The sequence below is a fragment of the Equus quagga genome, chromosome 13, assembly GCF_021613505.1.
Source record: "Equus quagga isolate Etosha38 chromosome 13, UCLA_HA_Equagga_1.0, whole genome shotgun sequence".
In the NCBI taxonomy this organism is placed as follows: Eukaryota; Metazoa; Chordata; class Mammalia; order Perissodactyla; family Equidae; genus Equus; species Equus quagga.
In genome coordinates this window covers 23541226-23561755 of record NC_060279.1, presented here as the reverse complement: position 1 = coordinate 23561755, position 20530 = coordinate 23541226, and the positions used below count along the sequence as shown (strand labels likewise).

The following is a 20530-nucleotide window of genomic DNA, read 5'->3' as shown; positions in this document are numbered from 1 at the left end:
CACGAATGACAAACATTAATGTACAGCTGAAATTTCACAAGATTGTAACCTATCATTAACTCAATTTTTTAAAAAAAGTCATATCATTCTTCATAATAGATGCACATTTGTTTTATTGTAAAAATTTTGTTTTAGAATATTGAGTAAAATTGACCAATCAAAAGATGTGCTTTGTTTTTTTTCTGACCGTACCTTATCTAAGTCAGTGTTTTAAGGACAGCAGCCTGCATATAGTAGCAAAATAATTTCGTTAGCTTTCTGCCCCAGAGAATTTAAAAAGTATAGGCTTCCTTTTTTTTAGGTTATCATCTTTATGAAGATTTCTACCTGCATCTTTGCATAAAGTTGATACTGGTTTTGAGTGGAAGAATACTTTTGTGTATTAAGAGCTAAATATTAGTATGAAATATGACTTTAAAATATTTAATCTCGGTAGTTCAAGAAACTTAAATACCACAACTAGAAGGACCTACAGCTAGAATATACAACTATGTACTGGGAGAGTTGAGGGAGAAAAAGCAAGGGAAAAAAAAGATTGGCAACAGTTGTTAGCTCAGGTGCCAATCTTTAAAAAAAAAAAAAGAAACAAATAATTGAGCTAACTGAAGGTCCTTGTTTATAGATGTGAAAATTCAGAATTGAATTTTTGTTTTTTTGAATATTGGAAACAAAAGGGTTTAATAGTTTGTTAGAATAAAATCAGCATAATGCACCCATATTCTTTTAATAAGTAGAAGATAGAACAATAAACATTTGTTGAATGCCTGTTATGTGCCAGGCTCTGTGCTAGATACAAGAGTGGGTGGGGGGAGAGGGAGAAAGAGAGAGAAGGATAAAGATAACACTTGTTTCCTGCCTTTAGGGCCATCATAGTCTAGGAGTGTTATACATGTAAAATATAATTACCATATAGCACAATAAATACTACAGTATGCACCTAAGATATATTTGGGTAAAAGTGGATTAACCAACCAATTTAGCTTCAGTGCCATAGAGAAAACTTCTGAGCGGGGAATATGCTTATGCTGAAACTTAATACATAGGGAGAATTCCCAAGCTAGGAAATGTGGGAAGAGGGCATTCTAAGCAGAGGAAACAGTGTAAAATCTTCAGGAAGGTGCAGGGAGTGTGGTCTAACCAAAATGAAGGTGCATGCTAGAAAGTGTTGAACGATGACTCTTGACCCTAGGGAGCTGCATTTTGTATACAATCCTGAGGCGTTTGAACTTCATTCTCTAGTTTTTGGAGGATCACTGAAAAGTATTGTGTGTCAGCAGATTGATTCTCATTTTAGCAGTTTTAGTTTTTGAGGTAGTTTAGAGGATACATTAGGAGTTGTAGTGATTATGGGACCGGACAAGAAGAGCGGTTAGAATATCATTGCTGTCATCTAGATGGTGGATGATGGGGGTCATCAAAATGGCAGTGGGAATGACAAGAAAAGGATAGATGCCAGATATGTTTAAGAAACAGAATCAGTAACATTTAATGATTGATTCTGGGTAGTAAGAGAAGAGAAAGAGTCCAGGATAAATCTCAGATTCTAGCTTGAATGATGGGATTAGATGGGTAAATTTCTCACTAGATTTTTGAGAGAAGTTTTATGGATGTGGCTAACTTCTACAAAATTAATAAGCATATAAACATAACTTCTGAGTAGGTTATTTCTAAGTGTGTGTTTATTTTTATTTCTAGATGCCGCTTCAAATGAACAACAAGAGCTTTTCTGTCAGAAGTTGCAGCAGTGTTGTGTACTGTTTGATTTCATGGACTCTGTTTCAGACTTGAAGAGCAAAGAAATTAAAAGAGCAACACTGAATGAACTGGTTGAGTATGTTTCAACTAATCGTGGTGTAATTGTTGAATCAGCGTATTCTGATATAGTAAAAATGGTAAGCCTCTAGACTTATGTTCCTCAGATTTGTATAAATTGAAGTAAGATCTGAGGTATAATTATGAATTAATGAGACTGATTTTTGATAAAAGTACAGTAATTAATGTACTCAAAAGAATGTTTTTTAAAGTAGTCCATTTGAAAGGTTAACCATCCCTTCTGATGATGCTGTCATTGCTTATAATAATTTGGGAATTCAATAGCCACAATGGCTGGTGCAGATCTGGAGTTTAGGAGAAAGATGTAGGCTCGAGATTATATAGGTGAATATATAATTAATGTCATGGGGCTGAATAGTCACCGAGAGAGACTGTCTAAAGGAGGAAGAGAAGACCAGTGAAAAACTATGGAGCTGTCCACATTTCAGTGGTGGATAAGGGAGTCAGGCCAAAAAAAACTTCTGAATAAGGATTTTAAAGGGCTAAAAGTCTAAAAAAGGACATTTTTATATTTGCAGATTCTGTAGCACTTGAATTTTATTCTAAACTCAGGACCTTTAAGAAGTTATATAAATAAATGTCTGAAATATCTGATGTGAAAAATAAATTACTGCTAACTTTATTTAAGTAAGGTTGTTTAGAATACCGGTTATTAATAATTCAACCTTATTCTCCATCAAACTGGAAATTTGTTTAGGAGTTGTGATTTTTGTTATTTGGTGCATATTAACAAAATAGAAAAAATTCAGTTGGAATAATTAAGAGTCACTTAGTGTGTAATTTAAGCTTAAATGTTACCAGGGTATAGAAGGTTAAAGCAGTATAACCTGTAGTTACCTTAATTTCCTTTCCCTTGCCTAATATATGTTCTGAGAGAAGAGCAAAATGTGTAGGAAAGTTAAATTTGTCCCTAATATACTAGTTGCGTTTTCTTTCATCACATTGTATTAGACCTGTGAAAAGAACTTAGGAAATTTTGGTTGTCTTTTTCGAAAAATGAAAATAAAAGGCGTAAAAAGTTTTAAAGATTAGCTATGGAGAGAACATTAATCAAAATGAATTCCAAAATGAAATAAAAAATCAAAATGAAATTCCAAAACTCCCATAGACAATAAAAAGTAAGTGACAGTTTGAGAATATAAATATTGAATATTAATAGACTTCTTATTTTGTTTTTTGTGTTGTGTTTATTATTAAAAAAGTTTCAAGGGGAAACAGCAGTGTTTTCACTTACTGATTTCAAATGGTTTGTGTTCAGGAATTTTGAAAATCCTGGGAAGATAACCTTATTTTTATCTCCATAAAGTTGTTGATTTAGATATTGAAAGTAGTCCAGTATTTGAGTCAAATTATTCTGTAATTGCTGTATACTAATAAATTCTGGGATTTAATTTCTTTTCCCAAGTAAAAAGTTACGTGTGTTTTGTCTTTTTTCTTTTTTAATTTCTGAGTACATAACTCTTTCTAGATAAGAGTGAAACCAGCTCACCCACTTAGTCCCTTAAAGGTTTTCTGTATATTTGTTATATACAGTTAATTTTATTGATGGCTGCAAGGTTAAGTTTTTCTTTTACTACCAACAATAATAAGTATGATCTCAAAGGCAAATTATACCCTCTTATGTCATATATTTCCTTTTCAAGTTCTATCTATGACTTTCTGCCACTCTTTTGTGAAATTGATATCCATCAAACTATTTATTGGTTCTGCCCTCATGTATTGGCTTTGAGTTCTAGCAGATCAAATTTTAGGTTATTACTTTCTAAGTCTTATAGTAATTGACTGTGAGCGGTTATTCGGCCTACCCTAGATGCCACTTCATAAGAACAGTTGGAAATTTGCTTGCACCACCAAACACCCCTTGTCTCATTCTCTGTTCCCCAAATAGTTTATCTCAAATGACCAACCCCTCAATAGGATGGCCTTAAATGCTTACTAACCATTTGGTCTGTCGGTTTTTTCATCATTCTTCCAAGAATTGTGAGTTGGGACCACAATCTATCCTTTGCTAGAGAAAAAGAATATATATTTTTTACCTTGGTACTGAGACAGACAGTATGAAAGATGAAATTATAAATACTGTATTTCATTGAATCTAAAATGAAGAATCTCAAAGCACATCTTGATTTCAGAGAGATTAATATTTTTTTAAAAGGCTCAGTGTAGATGAAATATAGTAAATTAAATCATCATGGGGTGTTAGAAACTGTCTATAATAGCAGTGAAGGTATTCTACCCATTCCCTCCTCTTCCTTAGAGTGGTGTGTATGTATAAGAATGGTGATTTTTTACCAAACTCTTTTGGGTTGTAACGTAAGTAAGTGACTGGGTTGGAATATGGAAGGAGTTGTGGGAAGATGAAAAGAATCAAGTTAGGGTTAGGAAGAGTTAGGAACTTTATGCTTTTCCCCCCAAAATTCCCTCCCCTCCCTCTTTTTTTTTTTTTTTTTTAAAGCAAACTTGGAAAGAACTGCATGTTTTAAAGAACAGGAATCCGGAGGTAATCTATAATCTTCAGTACCTTGGCATCTGAAGAAGTCAGAGTATGAGATAGAGAAAACAGAGAAACAAATGCCTGCCTTCTTCATATCTTGAAGAGGTTTATAGGTTTTGAACCAAGCTTATAGCCACAACATAACTTTTTTCTTAAATAAAATTATCTTTAAAATATTTTGTTTTTCACTGTTGAATTTAATTACACGACAAAGAACATAAATCTAAATTTGTTTTTCCTTACAGATCAGTGCTAACATCTTCCGTACTCTTCCTCCAAGTGATAATCCAGATTTTGATCCAGAAGAGGATGAACCCACACTTGAGGCCTCTTGGCCTCACATACAAGTATGGAACATATTTATGTATTGACGATTTTTATATTTACAATATTCTGCTGAAATCATGGTTCTCGCTTTTAGATCTGAGTGTCTATTTAAAATGTTTGACTTTTAGTATGCTTTATTAATATTATTTTCTTTTCCCAAAATGTTGTTTTTCACTTTTTTTATTGTGATAAAATACTCTTAACATTTACCATTTGAAGCGTTTTAAAGTGTAATATTCAGTGGCATTAACATTAACAATGCTATGCAACCATCCCCACTATATCTAGTTCCAGAACTTTTTCATCACCCTAAATGAAACCTCCTTGTCATTAGCAGTCACTTCCCATTCCTCTGTCTCCATAGCCCCTGTAGATAACTGCTGATCTACTTTCTGTCTCTATAGATTTGCCTGTTCTGGATATTTAATATAAATGGAATAATATAATATGTGGCCTTTTGTGTCTGGGTTCTTTAACTTAGCTAGTATTTTCAAGGTTCATCAGTGTTGTAGCAATACTGCATTTTTTTAATGGCTGAATAATATTCCATTGTATGGATATACCACATTTTGTTTATCTATTAATCAATTGATGAGCATTTGGGTAGTTTTCTGCCTTTTGGCTCTTGTGAGTAGAGCTGTTATGAATATTCATGTACAAGTTTTTGTTTTAATGTTTCCCATAAGTTTTGATATGTTTTGTTTTTGTTTTCATTCATCTCAAAATATTTTCCTAATTTACCTTGTGATTTCTTTTTTGACTCATTAGTTATTTAGGAATGAGTTTAATTTCTGTGTATTTGTGACTTCCACATTTCTTTTCGTTTTTTTTTTTTTTTTGAGGAAGATTAGCCCTGAGCTAACTACTGCTAGTCCTCCTCTTTTTGCTGAGGAAGCCTGGCCCTGAGCTAACATCCATGCCCATCTTCCTCTGCTTTATATGTGGGACACCTACTACAGCATGGCATGCCAAGCAGTGCCATGTCTGCGCCTGGGATCCGAACTGGTGAACCCCAGGCGGCCAAAGCAAAACGTGCGAACTTAACCACTGCGCCACCGGGCTGGCCCCCCACATTTCTTTCTGTTATTGATTTCTAATTTTATTCCATTGTGATTGGAGAATATACTTGGAATGTTTTCAATCCTTTTAAATTTCTTGAGGCTTGTTTTATGGCCTAGCATCCTGGAGAATGTTTTATGTGTGCTTGAGAAGATTGTGTATTCCGTTGTTGGGTGGAGTGTTCTGTAGAAATCTGTTAGGTCTAGTTGGTTTATAATGGTGTTCAGCTGTTTATTTCCTTGTTGATCTTCTGTGTAGTTCCAAGCATTATTGAAAGTGAGATATTGAAGTCTTTAACTATTATTGTTGAATTGTCTATTTCTCTCTTCAGTTCTGTCAGTTTTTGCTTCAAATATTTTGGAGCCCTGTGGTTAGCTGCATATGTTTATAATTGTTATATCTTCCTCATGAGTGGCCCTTATTATAACCTTATCGTTGTAAATCTAGTAACACTTTCTGTGTTAAAGTTTATTTTGTCTGTTAGTTACTGTTTGCATGATGTATCTTTTCCATCCTTTTACTTTTAATCTTTCTTTGAATCTAAATTGTCTCTCTTGTAAACAGCATTGGTTGGATCATGGGTTTTTTAATCAGTTTTGACAGTCTCTGCCTTTTGACTGGAGTGTTTAATCCATTTACTTTTAATGTAATTATTGATAAGGCAGGATTTACATCTGCCATTTTGCTGTTTTCTATATATCTTATGTCTTTTTTGTTTCTCTACTTTTCCATTACTGCCTTTTGTATTAAATAGGTATTTTCTAGGGTACCATTTTAATTCCCTTGTTTCTTTAACTTTCTTTTTTTGCGTTATTTTCTTAGTAGTTCCCCTGGGGATTACAATTAGCATCTTAAAACAATCTAGTTTAGTTGAATACTAACTTAACTTTAGTAGTATACAAAACTTGGGTCCAATATACCTCCATTCCCTACCCCCTCTTTTGTGGTATTATTGTCATACAAATTAGATCTTTATACATTATACACCCATCAACACAGTTTTGTAATTATTGCTTTATGCAGTTGTCTTGTAAAGCAGTAGAATAAAAGAGTTACAAATAAAAATACATTTATACCTTCTTTTATGTTTACCTATGTAGTTACCTTTACCCATGCTCTTTATTTCTTCCTGTGGGTTTGAGTTACATAAGTGTCTTTTCATTTCAACCTGAAGGATTCTCTTTAGTATTTCTTCTAGGGTGGGTCTGTTAGTGATGAATTCTCATAGTGTTTATCTGGGAATGTCTTAATTTCCCCTTCATTTTTGAAGGAGAGTTTTGCTGAATGTAGAATTCTTAGCTAGTTGTCTTTTTCCTTCAACATTTTGAAGATGCCATCCTTACTGGTCTTCTGGTATCCATGGTTTTCTGGTGACAAGTCAGTTGTTAATCTTATTTAGTATCTCATGTATACGATAGGTTATTTTTCTCTTGCTGCTTTGAATATTTCTCTTTGTCTTTAACTTTTCTCAATTTGATTATGATGTGTCCAGATGTGGATCTCTTTCACTTTTCCTACTTGGAGTTCATTGAGCTCCAGTTAAGAGATCGTTGTTTAAATTAATATTTTTCATCAGATTTAAGTTGTTTTTAGCCATTATTTCTTCAACTATTTTTTCTGCCTCTTTCTTCTCTCCTTCTAAGACTTCCATTATGTCTGTGTTGATATGATTAATGGTGTCTCACAAGTCTCTGAAGTGCTCTTCTTTTTTTGTGCTTTCTTTTTTCTTTCTGCACCTCAAACTTCATTATCTCTATTGACCTATCTTTATGTTCACTTATTTTTTCTTCTGCCAGCTCAATAGTTTTTCGTTGTTTTTATGGAACAGCAAGTTCACCCAAGTCCTCATTCTGCCATTCCAGAAGTCCATCTCTAGAGCACAGCTTTTTGGTTGAGACTGAGGGAGGGGTGGTCTTCCTGCCCTAAAGGCCATCGTGTCACAACTCACTCTTCAGAATCATTGGAAAATTGGTAATAAAATCTTACCAATTCTTCCATTAAACCTTCCCTAACTAATTCTGTCTAGCTCTAACTGCTTCATTCAAACATCCCCTCAAATATGTGGCTTTAATATATCACCTAGGGTTCACGCAATGGAATCACACTGGGGGGCCAGCCCCGTGGCTGAGTGGTTAAGTTCACATGCTCCACTTTGGCAGCCCAGGGTTTCACCAGTTCAGATCCTGGGCGCGGACATGGCCCCGCTCCTCAGGCCATGCTGAGGTGGCATCCCACATGCCACAACTAGAAGGACCCACAACTAAAAAATATGCAACTATGTACTGGGGGCATTTGGGGAGAAAAATTGGAAAACAAAAAAAAAAGCACATTGGCACTACCTCATTTGATACTGTAGTAACTAGAACTCTTTAGATAGAATTCAGGGTAGATCATCTTAAACCACTTATGCTGTATTATGAAAACTGTCATAAAGGTTCTGTTATAGGAGCTGGCCCCCTGGCCGAGTGGTTAGGTTCACACACTCTGCTTCGGCGACCTAGGGTTTCTCTTGTTCAGATCCTGGGTGTGGATGTGGCACTGCTCGTCAGGCCATGTTGAGACGATGTCCCACATGCCACAACTAGAGGGACCCACAACTAGAATATACAACTATGTACTGGGGGGATTTGGGGAGAAAAAGCAGGGGGAAAAAAAAGATTGGCAACAGTTGTTAGCTCAGGTACCAATCTTTAAAAAATGAATAAATAAATAAAAAGATTCTGTTATAGCTGTAAAATGTTATACTCACATGTTTAGTGTTTCTTTTGTGCATACTCCTATATCTAGTCTTTATGATCATTGATTTTTGACTATATACATTAGATTTTATTTTTATTCCCCATATGTCTAGCTAAAATGCTCTGAGAATACTCAGATGACACCTTCAGTTTACAGATATTTTCATAGTTTTAAAATAAGGCACTGAGGGAGAAAGTAAAAATCACCACATTCAAAGGATTCTTGCATAATGCTTCAATATAATGACTTTTATATTTTTAAGATAATATTAATGACCTGAAATCTACAGGCAGGCACAACAAAGTGGGGGTTTTTTTGAGAATTTGATGTATCTGCCTCCATGTGACTAATACCGTTCATTTATAAGATTGCTGATCATGTGTAGCCAATTATATTAATAGCAACAATAGCTACCATTTATTGAGCACCTACCATGTTCCAGAGATAGTGGCAACTGCCTTATATACATTATCTCTTTTAATCCTTATAGTAATGCTATAAAGTAGATATTGTTCACCTTTTATACATAAACTTAGATGGAGCTAAAAGAGATTAAGAATCCTGCCCAAGATTATACAAATAGCAAGTGGCAGAATCAGGTTTATAACTCGTATTACTCCAAAGTCCTTACTCTTAATTATTCAAAGTTTTACTACCTCTCCTAGATATAGTCTTTGGCCTTAAAATAGATATATATAAATTCTTATGAGGTTTAATTCATATCTTTTTAGCTTCATTATAACACCAATAAACTATATTTTCCAAATTATTTAACTAGCCATGATTTTTTTCTTTTTTAGCCCTCATAAGCGAATTTTTACAGGTATATACACAGGTATAGATGTCCCTTAGCTAAATGGAATAAAAGTTTATATATACAAATTCTAACAAGAGAATTATTTTCCTTGCAAAGCATGGTGAAATGGTGATGATTCTGGTGACAGACTTCTCAAATGCCAGTTTTGATACTTTTCTGTCTATATGACCTTGGTTAAGCTGCTGAACTTCTCTGCATTTCCTTTATAAAACTGGGATAAAGCAGGATTGTGTAAGGATTGAATGGGATAATGTATGCATAGAACCTAGCACAGTTTTTTAAGCTATACTGTCTGTTTTCTTTGCTCTCCCTTTTTTTCCTTAAAATATAGTACTTTTGGTATCTGGGAAGAAGTATACTTTTTTTTCTTATGGTTACCTTCATGCTGATACCTTTATATGATACCCTGGGTTCTCTCTTTTGTAGATAGTTTAATAGTTCTCTAGAATGAACAGTACTGAAATTAGCAAGTAGTCTTTTCTCCCACTTCATTCTACCCTAGCATCTAATATAAAGTAATATCCTTTTTTTTTTTTTTTTTTGAGGAAGATTAGCCCTGAGCTAACTGCTGCCAGTCCTCCTTTTTTTGCTGAGGAAGACCGGCCCTGAGCTAACATCCATGCCCATCTTCCTCCACTTTATATGTGGGACACCTACCACAGCATGGCTTTTGCTAAGTGGTGCCATGTCCACATCCGGGATCCAAACCAGCGAACCCTGGGCCGCCGAGAAGCAGAACGTGCGCACTTAACTACTATGCCACTGGGCCAGCCGCTAAAGTAATATCCTTCTACTGTCACAGTAAATGCCTGTGTGGAAGTTTGAAGCTTTCTACTTTCCATACACTCTTCTCCATTCCCTCATCCTACTTCATATTTTTGATAGCTGTATAGTACCTACATGGTTAGAACATCTACTGAAAAAAAAAGAACATGTAACTAGTTGTATACTATTCTTTCACCTTTATGCCCATCACTTATTAGTTCTACAGCTAATATATGTAATGTTTACTATCATTCCTTATGTCGAAGCTTCTCTAATCATTTCTTGGTGATTTGGAACTCGTTCTTTAGAAGGATTTGTGGGAACATTATTCCCTGAGTTCCTACATGTTTAATAGCAGTTTGTAGTTTTTATTTTTAAAGATCATCTTGATTTGGTATAAAATCAACTTCTTCAACTTCTTTCCTTAAGTACCTTAAATATGGTATTCCGTTGTCTTCTAATTTCAGTCTGATTTTCCTTCCCTTGTATAAAGACTTGGTCTTTTTGCCTGGATGCCTGAAGGATGTTGTTTCTTTAGTGGCCAATTGCTTTACTAGACTATACATAAGTGTTGATTTTTCTAGGTAAATCTCCCCAGTTGAATAGTGCTCTTTCACTATAAAAGTCCACTTTTATTTCTGAAAAGTTTTCTTCAATAATAGTTTTTAGTAATTTTTTTGTTCCACTGCTTCATTTCTCTTCTTTGGGGATGGCTGCTATTCAAATGTTGGCTCTTTGCCTCTATCTGTATCCCTTACTTTCTCATGAAATCTTTTTTTTAATCTCTTTCTTCATGCTGTTAAATTGTTTTTAGTTTTTCTTCTTTCTACCCTCTTTTTCTGTTTTCCATTGCTCTAGTTGTAAGGCAAACTGACAGAGTGAATATTTAATTTTTCCAGCTTCAATAGTAGCGACAGGCATTGGGAAGGGAATGGGTGTTAGGTCAGCCAACCAACAATGCTTGCCACAGGCTAGAACCAGTGGAGGCAAGAGTCTGTCTTGAATACAATGAAAACTGACATATTTTTAATGACAGTAGAATGGATAATCAGCAACATCAGCTATTTTCTACGTAAGCCCCAGGAGGTAGAAAGGAACCCTGCTTTATATGTGGGTGCTAGGTATTACTTCAAATTACATTGTTTATTTTTATTTTTCCAGGACTTATATTTTTAAGTGGTCATTCCATTTTATTTTTATTATAAAAGACAAGAGAAAGAAATATATATTCTAAACTATTTGGGACACTTTAAGCAATAGTCTTCCTCATTATTTGTTTATTCACTCTGTCTAGCACATATACATCTAAATAAAATGGAAGAGTTGTCCTAGGGTTAGTTAAAGCTGATAAAAATTTTAAGACTTAGCAGCACATCAGAGCTTATAGAATTCGAAAATCTGAAGTGGAAAACTATTTTGTAGTAGTGTATACACAAGTTCAACTGAAATTTCAAGCACAGTTGGTGTAAAATAAGTGATATTGTATTTAATAATGCAGAGGTTTTAAAAGCATGAAATTCTCTTTAGCTAGTAAGTTATATATTTTAAATCACACGTAGTTGAATAATCTGAAAAAGTCTCCTCAGTCTTTGAATTTTTAAAAATAGTTTTTCCATTAAGATATTTTTATATGTCCGTGGAAGTGAACAGTGGAAATTCAGCCAAATATTACACTTCCTATTTTTCACTGGTATGATTTGAAGTTTCCTTTAAATTCCCTGAAACTAGTGGTCCTTAACATTTTAGGAAGTGGTGAGTTGCTTTCAAAATATGATTTTTTAAAAATGGGTTTTTTCCCAAGACAAATAGACACACAAAAGAGATTTTTATACATCTGTGACCCCCTGTTTGAAAGGCTGTGCCCTAGATGTGTTCATAGTTTGAAATCTTGTTGGTAACTAAAATGTTTTTAGGTTTTATTTATTTATTTATTTATTTTTTTGAGGAAGATTAGCCCTGAGCTAACATCTGCTGCGAATCCTCTTCTTTTTGCAGAGGAAGACTGGCCCTGAGCTAACATCCGTGCCCATCTTCCTCTACTTTATATGTGGGATGCCTGCCACAGTATGGCTTGCCAAGTGGTGCCATGTCCGCACCCGGGATCCCAACAGGCAAACGCTGGGCTGCCGAAGCGGAACAAGCGAACTTAACCGCTGCGCTACCAGGCCGGCCCCTGAAATGTTTTAGTTTTAAAATTTCGCAGTTAAATGGTCTAGGGATATCAGAAACTACTGAATAGCGAGTGGGCTGATTTCTAAGATTTGTCACTATATTGTTGCTATGTTGCTACATCATTATTTAATCATTTTATGTTTTTTTTTTTTTAAAGATTGGCACCTGAACTAACAACTGTTGCCAATCCCTTTTTTTTTTTACCCCTGCTTTTTCTCCCCAAAGCCCCCTGGTACATAGTTGTATATTTTAGTTGTGGATCCTTCTAGTTGTGGCATGTGGGATGCCGCCTCAGCATGGCCTGATGAGCAGTCTGTGTCCAGGATCCGAACCAGCGAAACCCTGGGCCGCCGAAGCAGAGCACACCAACTTAACCACTCAGCTGTGGGGCCGGCCCCCTTTTTATGTTTTTTTATTGTGGAATATTAAAGCTGCTCTGATAAATGAGATTATAGAGAGTTGTAGCACTGCAGAAATTTGCTTGATAAAAGTTTCTTTCCCTGTTGTGAATGCACTTTGAATCAATTCATCTGGAATTTTTTGTTTTGTATTAAAAGTTTACATTTTACATTAGCTTATTACATACTTGATGCTAAAAACTAATTTGGTAGCATAAAAAATAAACATTAAATTTAGTTAATGAGGGGAATAATCACAGTAATTTCAAAACTTTTCAAATTTTTATTTCCCCAACCCTTTTCATGAATTTTCTAAAAATATGCTAATTTACAGTTTATCTCTTTTTACATTTTTTCACACTCTGATGGAAATACTGATGAGCAATAGAATAATGGAATAAATGGAATTAAAAAACACAGAAGAAAAAAAGAAAGGCCATTTCAGCACTAGGGGATTGGTCATATCTTTTAATTTACTAACTGTAGTATTATATACTAATTATTAATGAACAACAGTTATAAATTACTTTTTATTTTCTTTCCTTCTTCCCAATATTATTGCTTTATATTTATTGAGGATCAACAAGATAGTAATTTTCTGTATACCTACTTTAGATAATTAGGGAGGATTGGCTACTGTGTTAATGTGGAATACAAGGGGATTGTGTAGTATTTCCATTTTCTTTTAGCAGTTGTTTTCTTTAGTGGCACAAATAACTAAGACGTAATTATGTAGGATAGACCTTTTTAAGGGATAACCTGTATTTTAGGGACTGAGGCTCTTTTTGGTTTGTATAATTAGAAATTTAAACTGGGGACATACATATTTCACGATGTACACCTTCACATTCAAATAGCTCTTGGCCAGATACTATATTTTAAATTTTTGCACATTCTAAGAATAAAGAATGAGAGCCAGCCCTGATGGCCTAATGGTTAAAGCTTGATGTGCTCCGCTTCAGTGGCCCAGGTTCGGTTTCCGGGCATGGAACCACACCACTCATCTATCAGTAGCCATGCCATGGTAGCAGTCCACACAGAATAACTAGAAGGACTTACAACTAGAATATACAACTATGTAGTGGGGCTTTGGGGAGAAAAAATAAAAAGAGAGGAAGGTTGGCAACAGGTGTTAGCTCAGGGTAAATCTTTCCCAGCAAAAAAAAGAAAAAGATAGGGATCATAGCCTGATAACATTAACATTTATATACAGAAACAGAAAAGGAACAGCTTTTATCCTTGTTTAAGGTTGAGAAACATTTCTATTACTTAGACTGTTTTAATTGTGAATAGTTACTTATTGTTAATTATCCTTTAATTCTTATGGATAAAAGAGCAGAGGAAAAAAACTATAGACAGATCATATTTAAAGTATTAGAAGTTCATGCAGAATCTGTCCTATTTTTAAAATGATTACAGAGAAAGAAACATTCTCAAAGAACTAAGGTTTTGTGTTTTCCATGTACCAGGCAATGTTCTAGGCACTTAATATAAAATATTTCATTTAGTTTTGTATTTGTTAATTCTTACATGAATTCTTCCATATTTTAAATCAATTTTTAAAACTCATTTAGATTAGATTCCTCTTAATAGAGGTTGGAAAACATTCAGTCTCCATACTCCTTGAAAAGAGCCTTTTGTGTACTTGTAGATTATTAAACTTGCTTCTCAGTCTTTACCCGACATTTCCAGTTCCTTTAGCTTTTTGTATAGGTCTTATTTTCAGATACTTTAATCATCTGTGATGTTTTTGTTGTATCTTCTTCTAAAGTCTTTTATTGGTGAAGACCAGAATTTTTGTATATCTTATTTTAACTACCTTAGGAAAGACATGGTCAGTACTGAGTAGAATGGTAAGATTACCTGGTATTCCCTACACTTTTTCATTATCTTTCATCTTTTAGGGTATTCTTTTGGTTTACAGAAGTAGGAGGACCATACATTGAACATATATGAAGTTTGTCATTTTGTTAGAGAAATGAATCCATTGCTGAAAGTACCTGTTGTTCTTTGCAGCACTGTTTCTTAGATTCTTGGAGCAAATTATTTCTTCCTATAGAAGAACATAGAGAAACCTCAATAACTATACAGAAATACAGTCTCTCAACAACTATGATTTTCTTCATTCAATATTTATTAAGCATCTATTGTGTTCCAGGCATTATTCTAAATATTGGGGGTAAAGTATTGAACTAATAAGCAAAACATTCTAGTGGAAAAGAATAAATAATAAATAAATAATACTATGTCAGGGTGTGATAAACATGAGAAAAAAAATAATGCAGGATAAGGGTGTAGAGAGAGTGACAGTGGGGACAGGGTGCCTTGTTATAGAAGTATCGTCTTAATTGTGCTGTACTGAGGATTTTCAGCTCTAGATCACTAGTGTTTGTACTTCTGTTTGGGATTACTCAGTATGTATTTAGATAACCTTTTGTCATCATCTCTTCAGTGCTGCTAAATTGGCTGCATAAAAGCAGTTTGCTGCTAATCTTGACTGATCACTTAATGGTCACCATGTCAGGTAAATGATGCAGGTGAAAACGATATAAGAAGTAATGCGTGGTATCTGTGATAGGCACAGGTTTCAACTGTGTATGTGATTTAGAGGATTCGGTTTGATGTGGAGCTTGATGTCCTGTAAGTCCTCCAGAAGGCGTGCTGTTACTCTCAAAACTATTAATCCCTAAGCCCTATATTTCTGATGCAGATCTTAAGAGGTAGAGTATACAGGTTAATGCATGCCATACTTGACTCGTGTTTAACCTGGTCCCACCTGCCCACGAATCTTAAGTTCTGCTGAGCTAGGGATCTGCATGAAGATTCTCAGTCTCTGATTCCTGCCCGCCAACCTGTACTCTACACCATCTTCTTCTCAAGACGTGTCCTTTCTTTCTATGAAAGCCCTATTCTTTCTTCTTCTTCTTTTTTTGGTGAGGAAGATTGTCCCTGAGATGTCTCCTGCACTTGTAGTCTGTGCCATAATTTTTGTGTATATACCATTTTGTGTCTTTAGTTTTTGTTTTACCTCCCTAACAAGTGAACGAGCTTTTTAGAGCTGTATAGTGCCTAATATCTGTTTACACTATATGTAGCTAAAGGAAAACTTGCTGCCGCTACTCACAACACTTCTGACACCAAATGTGTAAATTTTCCGTGCCAAGAAATTCTCCAGTTCTCTACAGACAGCAACTGGGTGTCCTACAGTTTATTCATTTCTGACACTAACTACCCAGTGTTAGCACAGCCCCCACAGGTTAAGGGCTCAGTCCCACAAGACTGCCCCCCACTTTGGATGGCAGTTGCAAGTTTGTGCCTCCTGTACTTTTGACCAACTGGCTGTAAACCTGAGGTTCCCAGGACCCACTCCTCAGGTTTGATTATTTGCCATAATAGCTCACAGAACTCAAGGAAACATTTTACTTACTGTTACCAGTTTATTATAAAGGATGCAACTCAAGAACAGCCAAATGGAAGAGATGCCTAGGGTAAGGTATGGAGAAGGGGCTTGGAGCTTCCATGTACCACCCTCACAGCACCTTGATGTGTTCACGGACCCAGAAGTTCTCCAAACCCTTTTGTTTAGGATTTTTATGGTGGTTCCATTAGATAAGCATGATTAATTAAATCATTGACGGTTGAACTCAATCTCCAGCCCCTCTTCCCTCCCTGGAGGATGGCGGGTTGAGGCTGAAAGTTCCAGGCCCCTAATCACATCCTTGTTTCCTCTGATAACCACCCTTTATTCTCCTAGAGTCACCTCATTAGCATATACTCAGATATGGTTGAAAGGGGCTTATGAATAACAAAAGATGCTCCCCTCACCCCTTATCACTCAGGAAATTTCAAGGGTTTTAGGAGCCCTGTGCCAGTACCCAGGGATGAAAACCAAATATATGTTTCTTATTATATCACAATATCACAGTATTGGACATGAAAATAGGCACTGAGCAAGATGTGCCAGTGAAAATGTGTAGAGTCCATGAGACTGTACTAACTCTTCAGAGGACTGTGAGAATTTTTGTATATCTTTTTGCATATGTGTACCTCAAAGCAAAATTATATAGTTGATTAGGAAATTATTTATAAGTGAAAACTTAATTGATATCAACTTTAATTTTTTCTTGCTCTATCTCTTAATTCAGACTTAACATTAAAAATTAGATGATAATTAGACCAGATAAGCATCATTCCTTTTGCATAGTTGGGCAAAAAGGCATCAAACATAACAATATTTACTCAGATCTCCAAACTGTTGTTAGCCTTAGAATATTATTGAACTCGTAGTAACCAAAATGTGTTATTCTATGGTAAATGGTAGGGCCCAGATCTGGTAGTGTTTTTTGTATGTTGGTGAGGTCTATAAGGTTAGTGAGCAATCTTTTTTTTTTCTCCTTTCTGTATGTGGCCTAATTGGCTATCTGAATGTTTATTGAAAGACTCTTTTTACTTTGGGATCTAATCCTCCTTTTTTATTTTTAGGGCACCAGATTGATATATTGTTTAATAGCTAATAAATTAAGGCACAGTTTGGGCTAAACTCTTGCCTTTTATAGCTGTTAGTTTGCAATAAAAAAGAAACTTTAGTGTATTTGCCTTTCTTCTTGAAAGATGTGGTTGTGATGGAAGCAGGTTGAACTAAACATTACTTTAAATTCTGATTTTGTGGTAGCAAGTGAACATTTGCTATTACTTTTAAGATACTTGGCACTTTTTAAGTAGAAGGCCTACTATGACTTCTAGTTTATTCTCTGGTGCACAGACATCCCTTCCTGAGCCCTGTACTTAGATGATTTGGTTCATTAGCTTTTATTTGACTTTCTCTCATAGTTGGTGTATGAATTCTTCTTAAGATTTTTGGAGAGCCCTGATTTCCAGCCTAGCATTGCAAAGCGATACATTGATCAGAAATTTGTACAACAGGTAAGGAATTCTTATGTCTTAAATTTTCTTATGTTCACCTTAACAATGTTTTGTTAACTTGTGGTTAAAATAGAGTAGTTTTTCAAAACTTTAATGGTTTATTTCAATATAAGAGCACTTAATATTCTTTCCAGGCAATTAGGATAAAAGTGAAATAGCTTTGAGAATAAAAGAGTGTTTTAAATTAAGGGCGAGCTTCTAATGAAGTCAGTCATGTTATCCTATCCAATCTTAAATTCTCATAGTTATTTTATAAAGACCAGAAAAGCAAGCCTTTCTGGAATATCTAGCTGAGAAAGTTTGGTATTGACCATTCAATCTAAGGGCAAACTTTAAAAAAAAAATTTTAAGTCTTTGAACTTGAACTTGACATATGTTTTAAGCATTGTGACTTTGAAGTGACAGAGAGGGAAAAAATAGAAATGGAATCCTTGTTAGGAGTTTGGGCTTTAGGCTCCTTTCCTGTCATCAGGTATCACTTACCTTCCCTTTTCCTTTCTCCTTCCTGCCTTAACATTCTAGCCACCCAACTCCTGAACCACAAATAAAATGGGATCTTTAAGAAGAAAAGGAGATAGAGTTAAACATATGTGATACCTTCTTTCTTTTTTTTTTAAGATGATCCTGAGCTAAGATCTGTTGCCAATCTTCCTTTTTTTTTTCCCCTCCCCAAAGTCCCCAAGTACATAGTTGTAAATTCTAGTTGTATGTCCTTCTGGTTCTATGTGGGATGCTGCCTCAGCATGGCTTGAGGAGCCGTGCTAGGTCCATACCCATGATCTGAACCAGCAAACCCTGGGACGCCAAAGCATAGCATGTGAACTAAACCACTCAGCCACAGGGCCAGCCCCTTTTCTTTTTTATAAATTGGCCAGCTCTTTTTGGAACTTGCATCCTCAAAATTAATTTCTCAGAATATGTTCATTTTTATTTTTATTTTCAAAATCTTTTCAACAGTTTAAAGGCCTCTTTTTAACTACATGGAATTGGCTGGCCCTAGATGAAACTAGAAAGTAGACTGAACCTTTTTAGGTCCATTTTCTCTTTTGAAATACTTATCAGTATGTAAGGTCTCATAGGAATTTGATGCCCTCCTCTTGTAGAGTTATTTGCATTTTAAAGAAAGGTAGGAGATGAATGAAAGGGTAGTAATGAACCCAGTGCTGAGGCCAGGATTAAAATCATTACAAGAACCTTTCCTACCCTCTTATCATGGCTCTTCATGAACTATGAAGAAATATTAAATGTGTGTTAACAGTAAAATGTACATTTCAATCACAAGTAAAAATAATCAGATTAAATGGAGCTATGTTATTTACAAATGAATAATTGTAATTACAATTTGTCTTTGTAATTACATTTGTAATTACAAATGAATGCATATTTATTTCCTTCTGTAGCTCTTATGTGCTACAGAAGGAGTACAATATATTAAGGAACTCTAGTAATGCCATATTAAATTGTATTTAAGATAGTAGCAGGTTGAGGGGAACAATTGCCTTAGTGCTTCCTCAGTCTGGAGCTTGAGGTCTTTAGGCTGCTGGATTATTCAGTGAGTTTGAGGGGGAACGGGAAGAAAACTGGTAGGGTGGGGTCCTTTTTCCACCTTCTACTCTGTCTGCATTATCTGAGAAGCCAAAGCCCAATAATTTGTTTTTAGCAGTATGTATCTCTGTGCTTTTACAGATCAGAGGTATTCTTAGTGTGCTGCTTTAATAAATAGTATGTATGAGAATTCTCAGCTTTTGTATTTTGATATTATTTGATTTAGTGATAAGTTTTTTAAGACTTAGAAGTATAGGAGAAAAATCTAAAGTATAAATTTGAATATTCATTATTTCAAGGGAAGAAAACAATTGCATAATTCCAGGTTATGTTCAAGTCATAGGATTTCAGAAGAAAGAAGGAAGCTAAGAATTTTTGAGTGCTTTTTATGTACCAGGCACTGTCCTTGTGTGCTTTTGTATAAAGAGCTAGACCATGTCCAATTTCACACAGTTAGTAGGTGGCACAATCAGGATTTGAACTAGACTCTCTAAGCATATTAGCTTCTCTTAAAAAAAGAATTGGTTTCAACCCTCCTCATTTTGTCAGTGCAGAAACAGGCTCAGAGGTTATGAATTACTCTTAAAAAGCACAGTTAGATATAAGTATCAGAGCCAGAATAAGAAACGTAGTCTCCTGGATATTAGTTTTGTGTGTTTTATTATGTGAATATTGTTTTTCTAAGGGCCCCTTTTATTAATTTGAAAGCATATCTTCTAAGTAAACCTAACATCAGAAACTTGAATTTTGAGTGTCTTCAGTGAGTAGTGTAACCATTTTTAATCAGAATAATTTTAACTGAATTTATTAGGTATGTTAACATAAATTTTCATGCTTCATGGATATTTTTTTGCTGGAGCCTCATGCAATACTTTAATAACCTAGTGAACAAAGAAGGTAAACTATAAGCAAAACACTCGTTTAGGGGTATATAAATATGACATAAGTCATCACCACTGTCACAAAATATCCAATCTAGTAGAAGAGATACACATGTAAACAATTACATATAATTCAAGTCAGAATGGAAAAAGAACTTCTGATGAGGTGCAGAGCTTGCCATCTTGACTGTAATTGTCAATACCAAAGTACAGAACATAAAATTCCTGGATGACTTCATAGGTAATTATATCCTATAAGAGAGATTATTTTATATTTTTTCCTAAGAAAATCCAATGTTTCATTTAAAATACAGTAATACTTGTTTTTGACAGAAGAGATTCCGTTTCTTTACCATTTTATAATGGAAGTTTGAGCTTTTGACTTCAGATTTTTCAAAGAGGTAATCTTTATCTTCCCTTGGCTGAAGAGTTGTGTAGAGGTTTAGGAAAATGCTGATTTGGCCAGTTTGAACTGGTTTAAAATTTTTTAGTCATTTGCTAAGCTGACTTTAAATAAAAATCTGTGGCCTCCTCTTTTTATTTCATGAATGATTTCCACTCTATTAGCATGTATCTG

General features: G+C 34.8%; 1 protein-coding gene across 1 annotated transcript in view; it reads left to right on the top strand.

The window, feature by feature from the left end:
• Positions 1 to 20530, top strand: part of PPP2R5A (protein phosphatase 2 regulatory subunit B'alpha) — a 72072-nt gene that overhangs the window by 36613 nt on the left and 14929 nt on the right. Inside the window, exons 2-4 of the mRNA XM_046681523.1 lie at positions 1696 to 1892; positions 4573 to 4674; positions 17435 to 17527. Of these exons, the coding sequence (XP_046537479.1) occupies positions 1696 to 1892; positions 4573 to 4674; positions 17435 to 17527 (392 nt within the window). The remainder of the gene's footprint in view (positions 1 to 1695; positions 1893 to 4572; positions 4675 to 17434; positions 17528 to 20530) is intronic.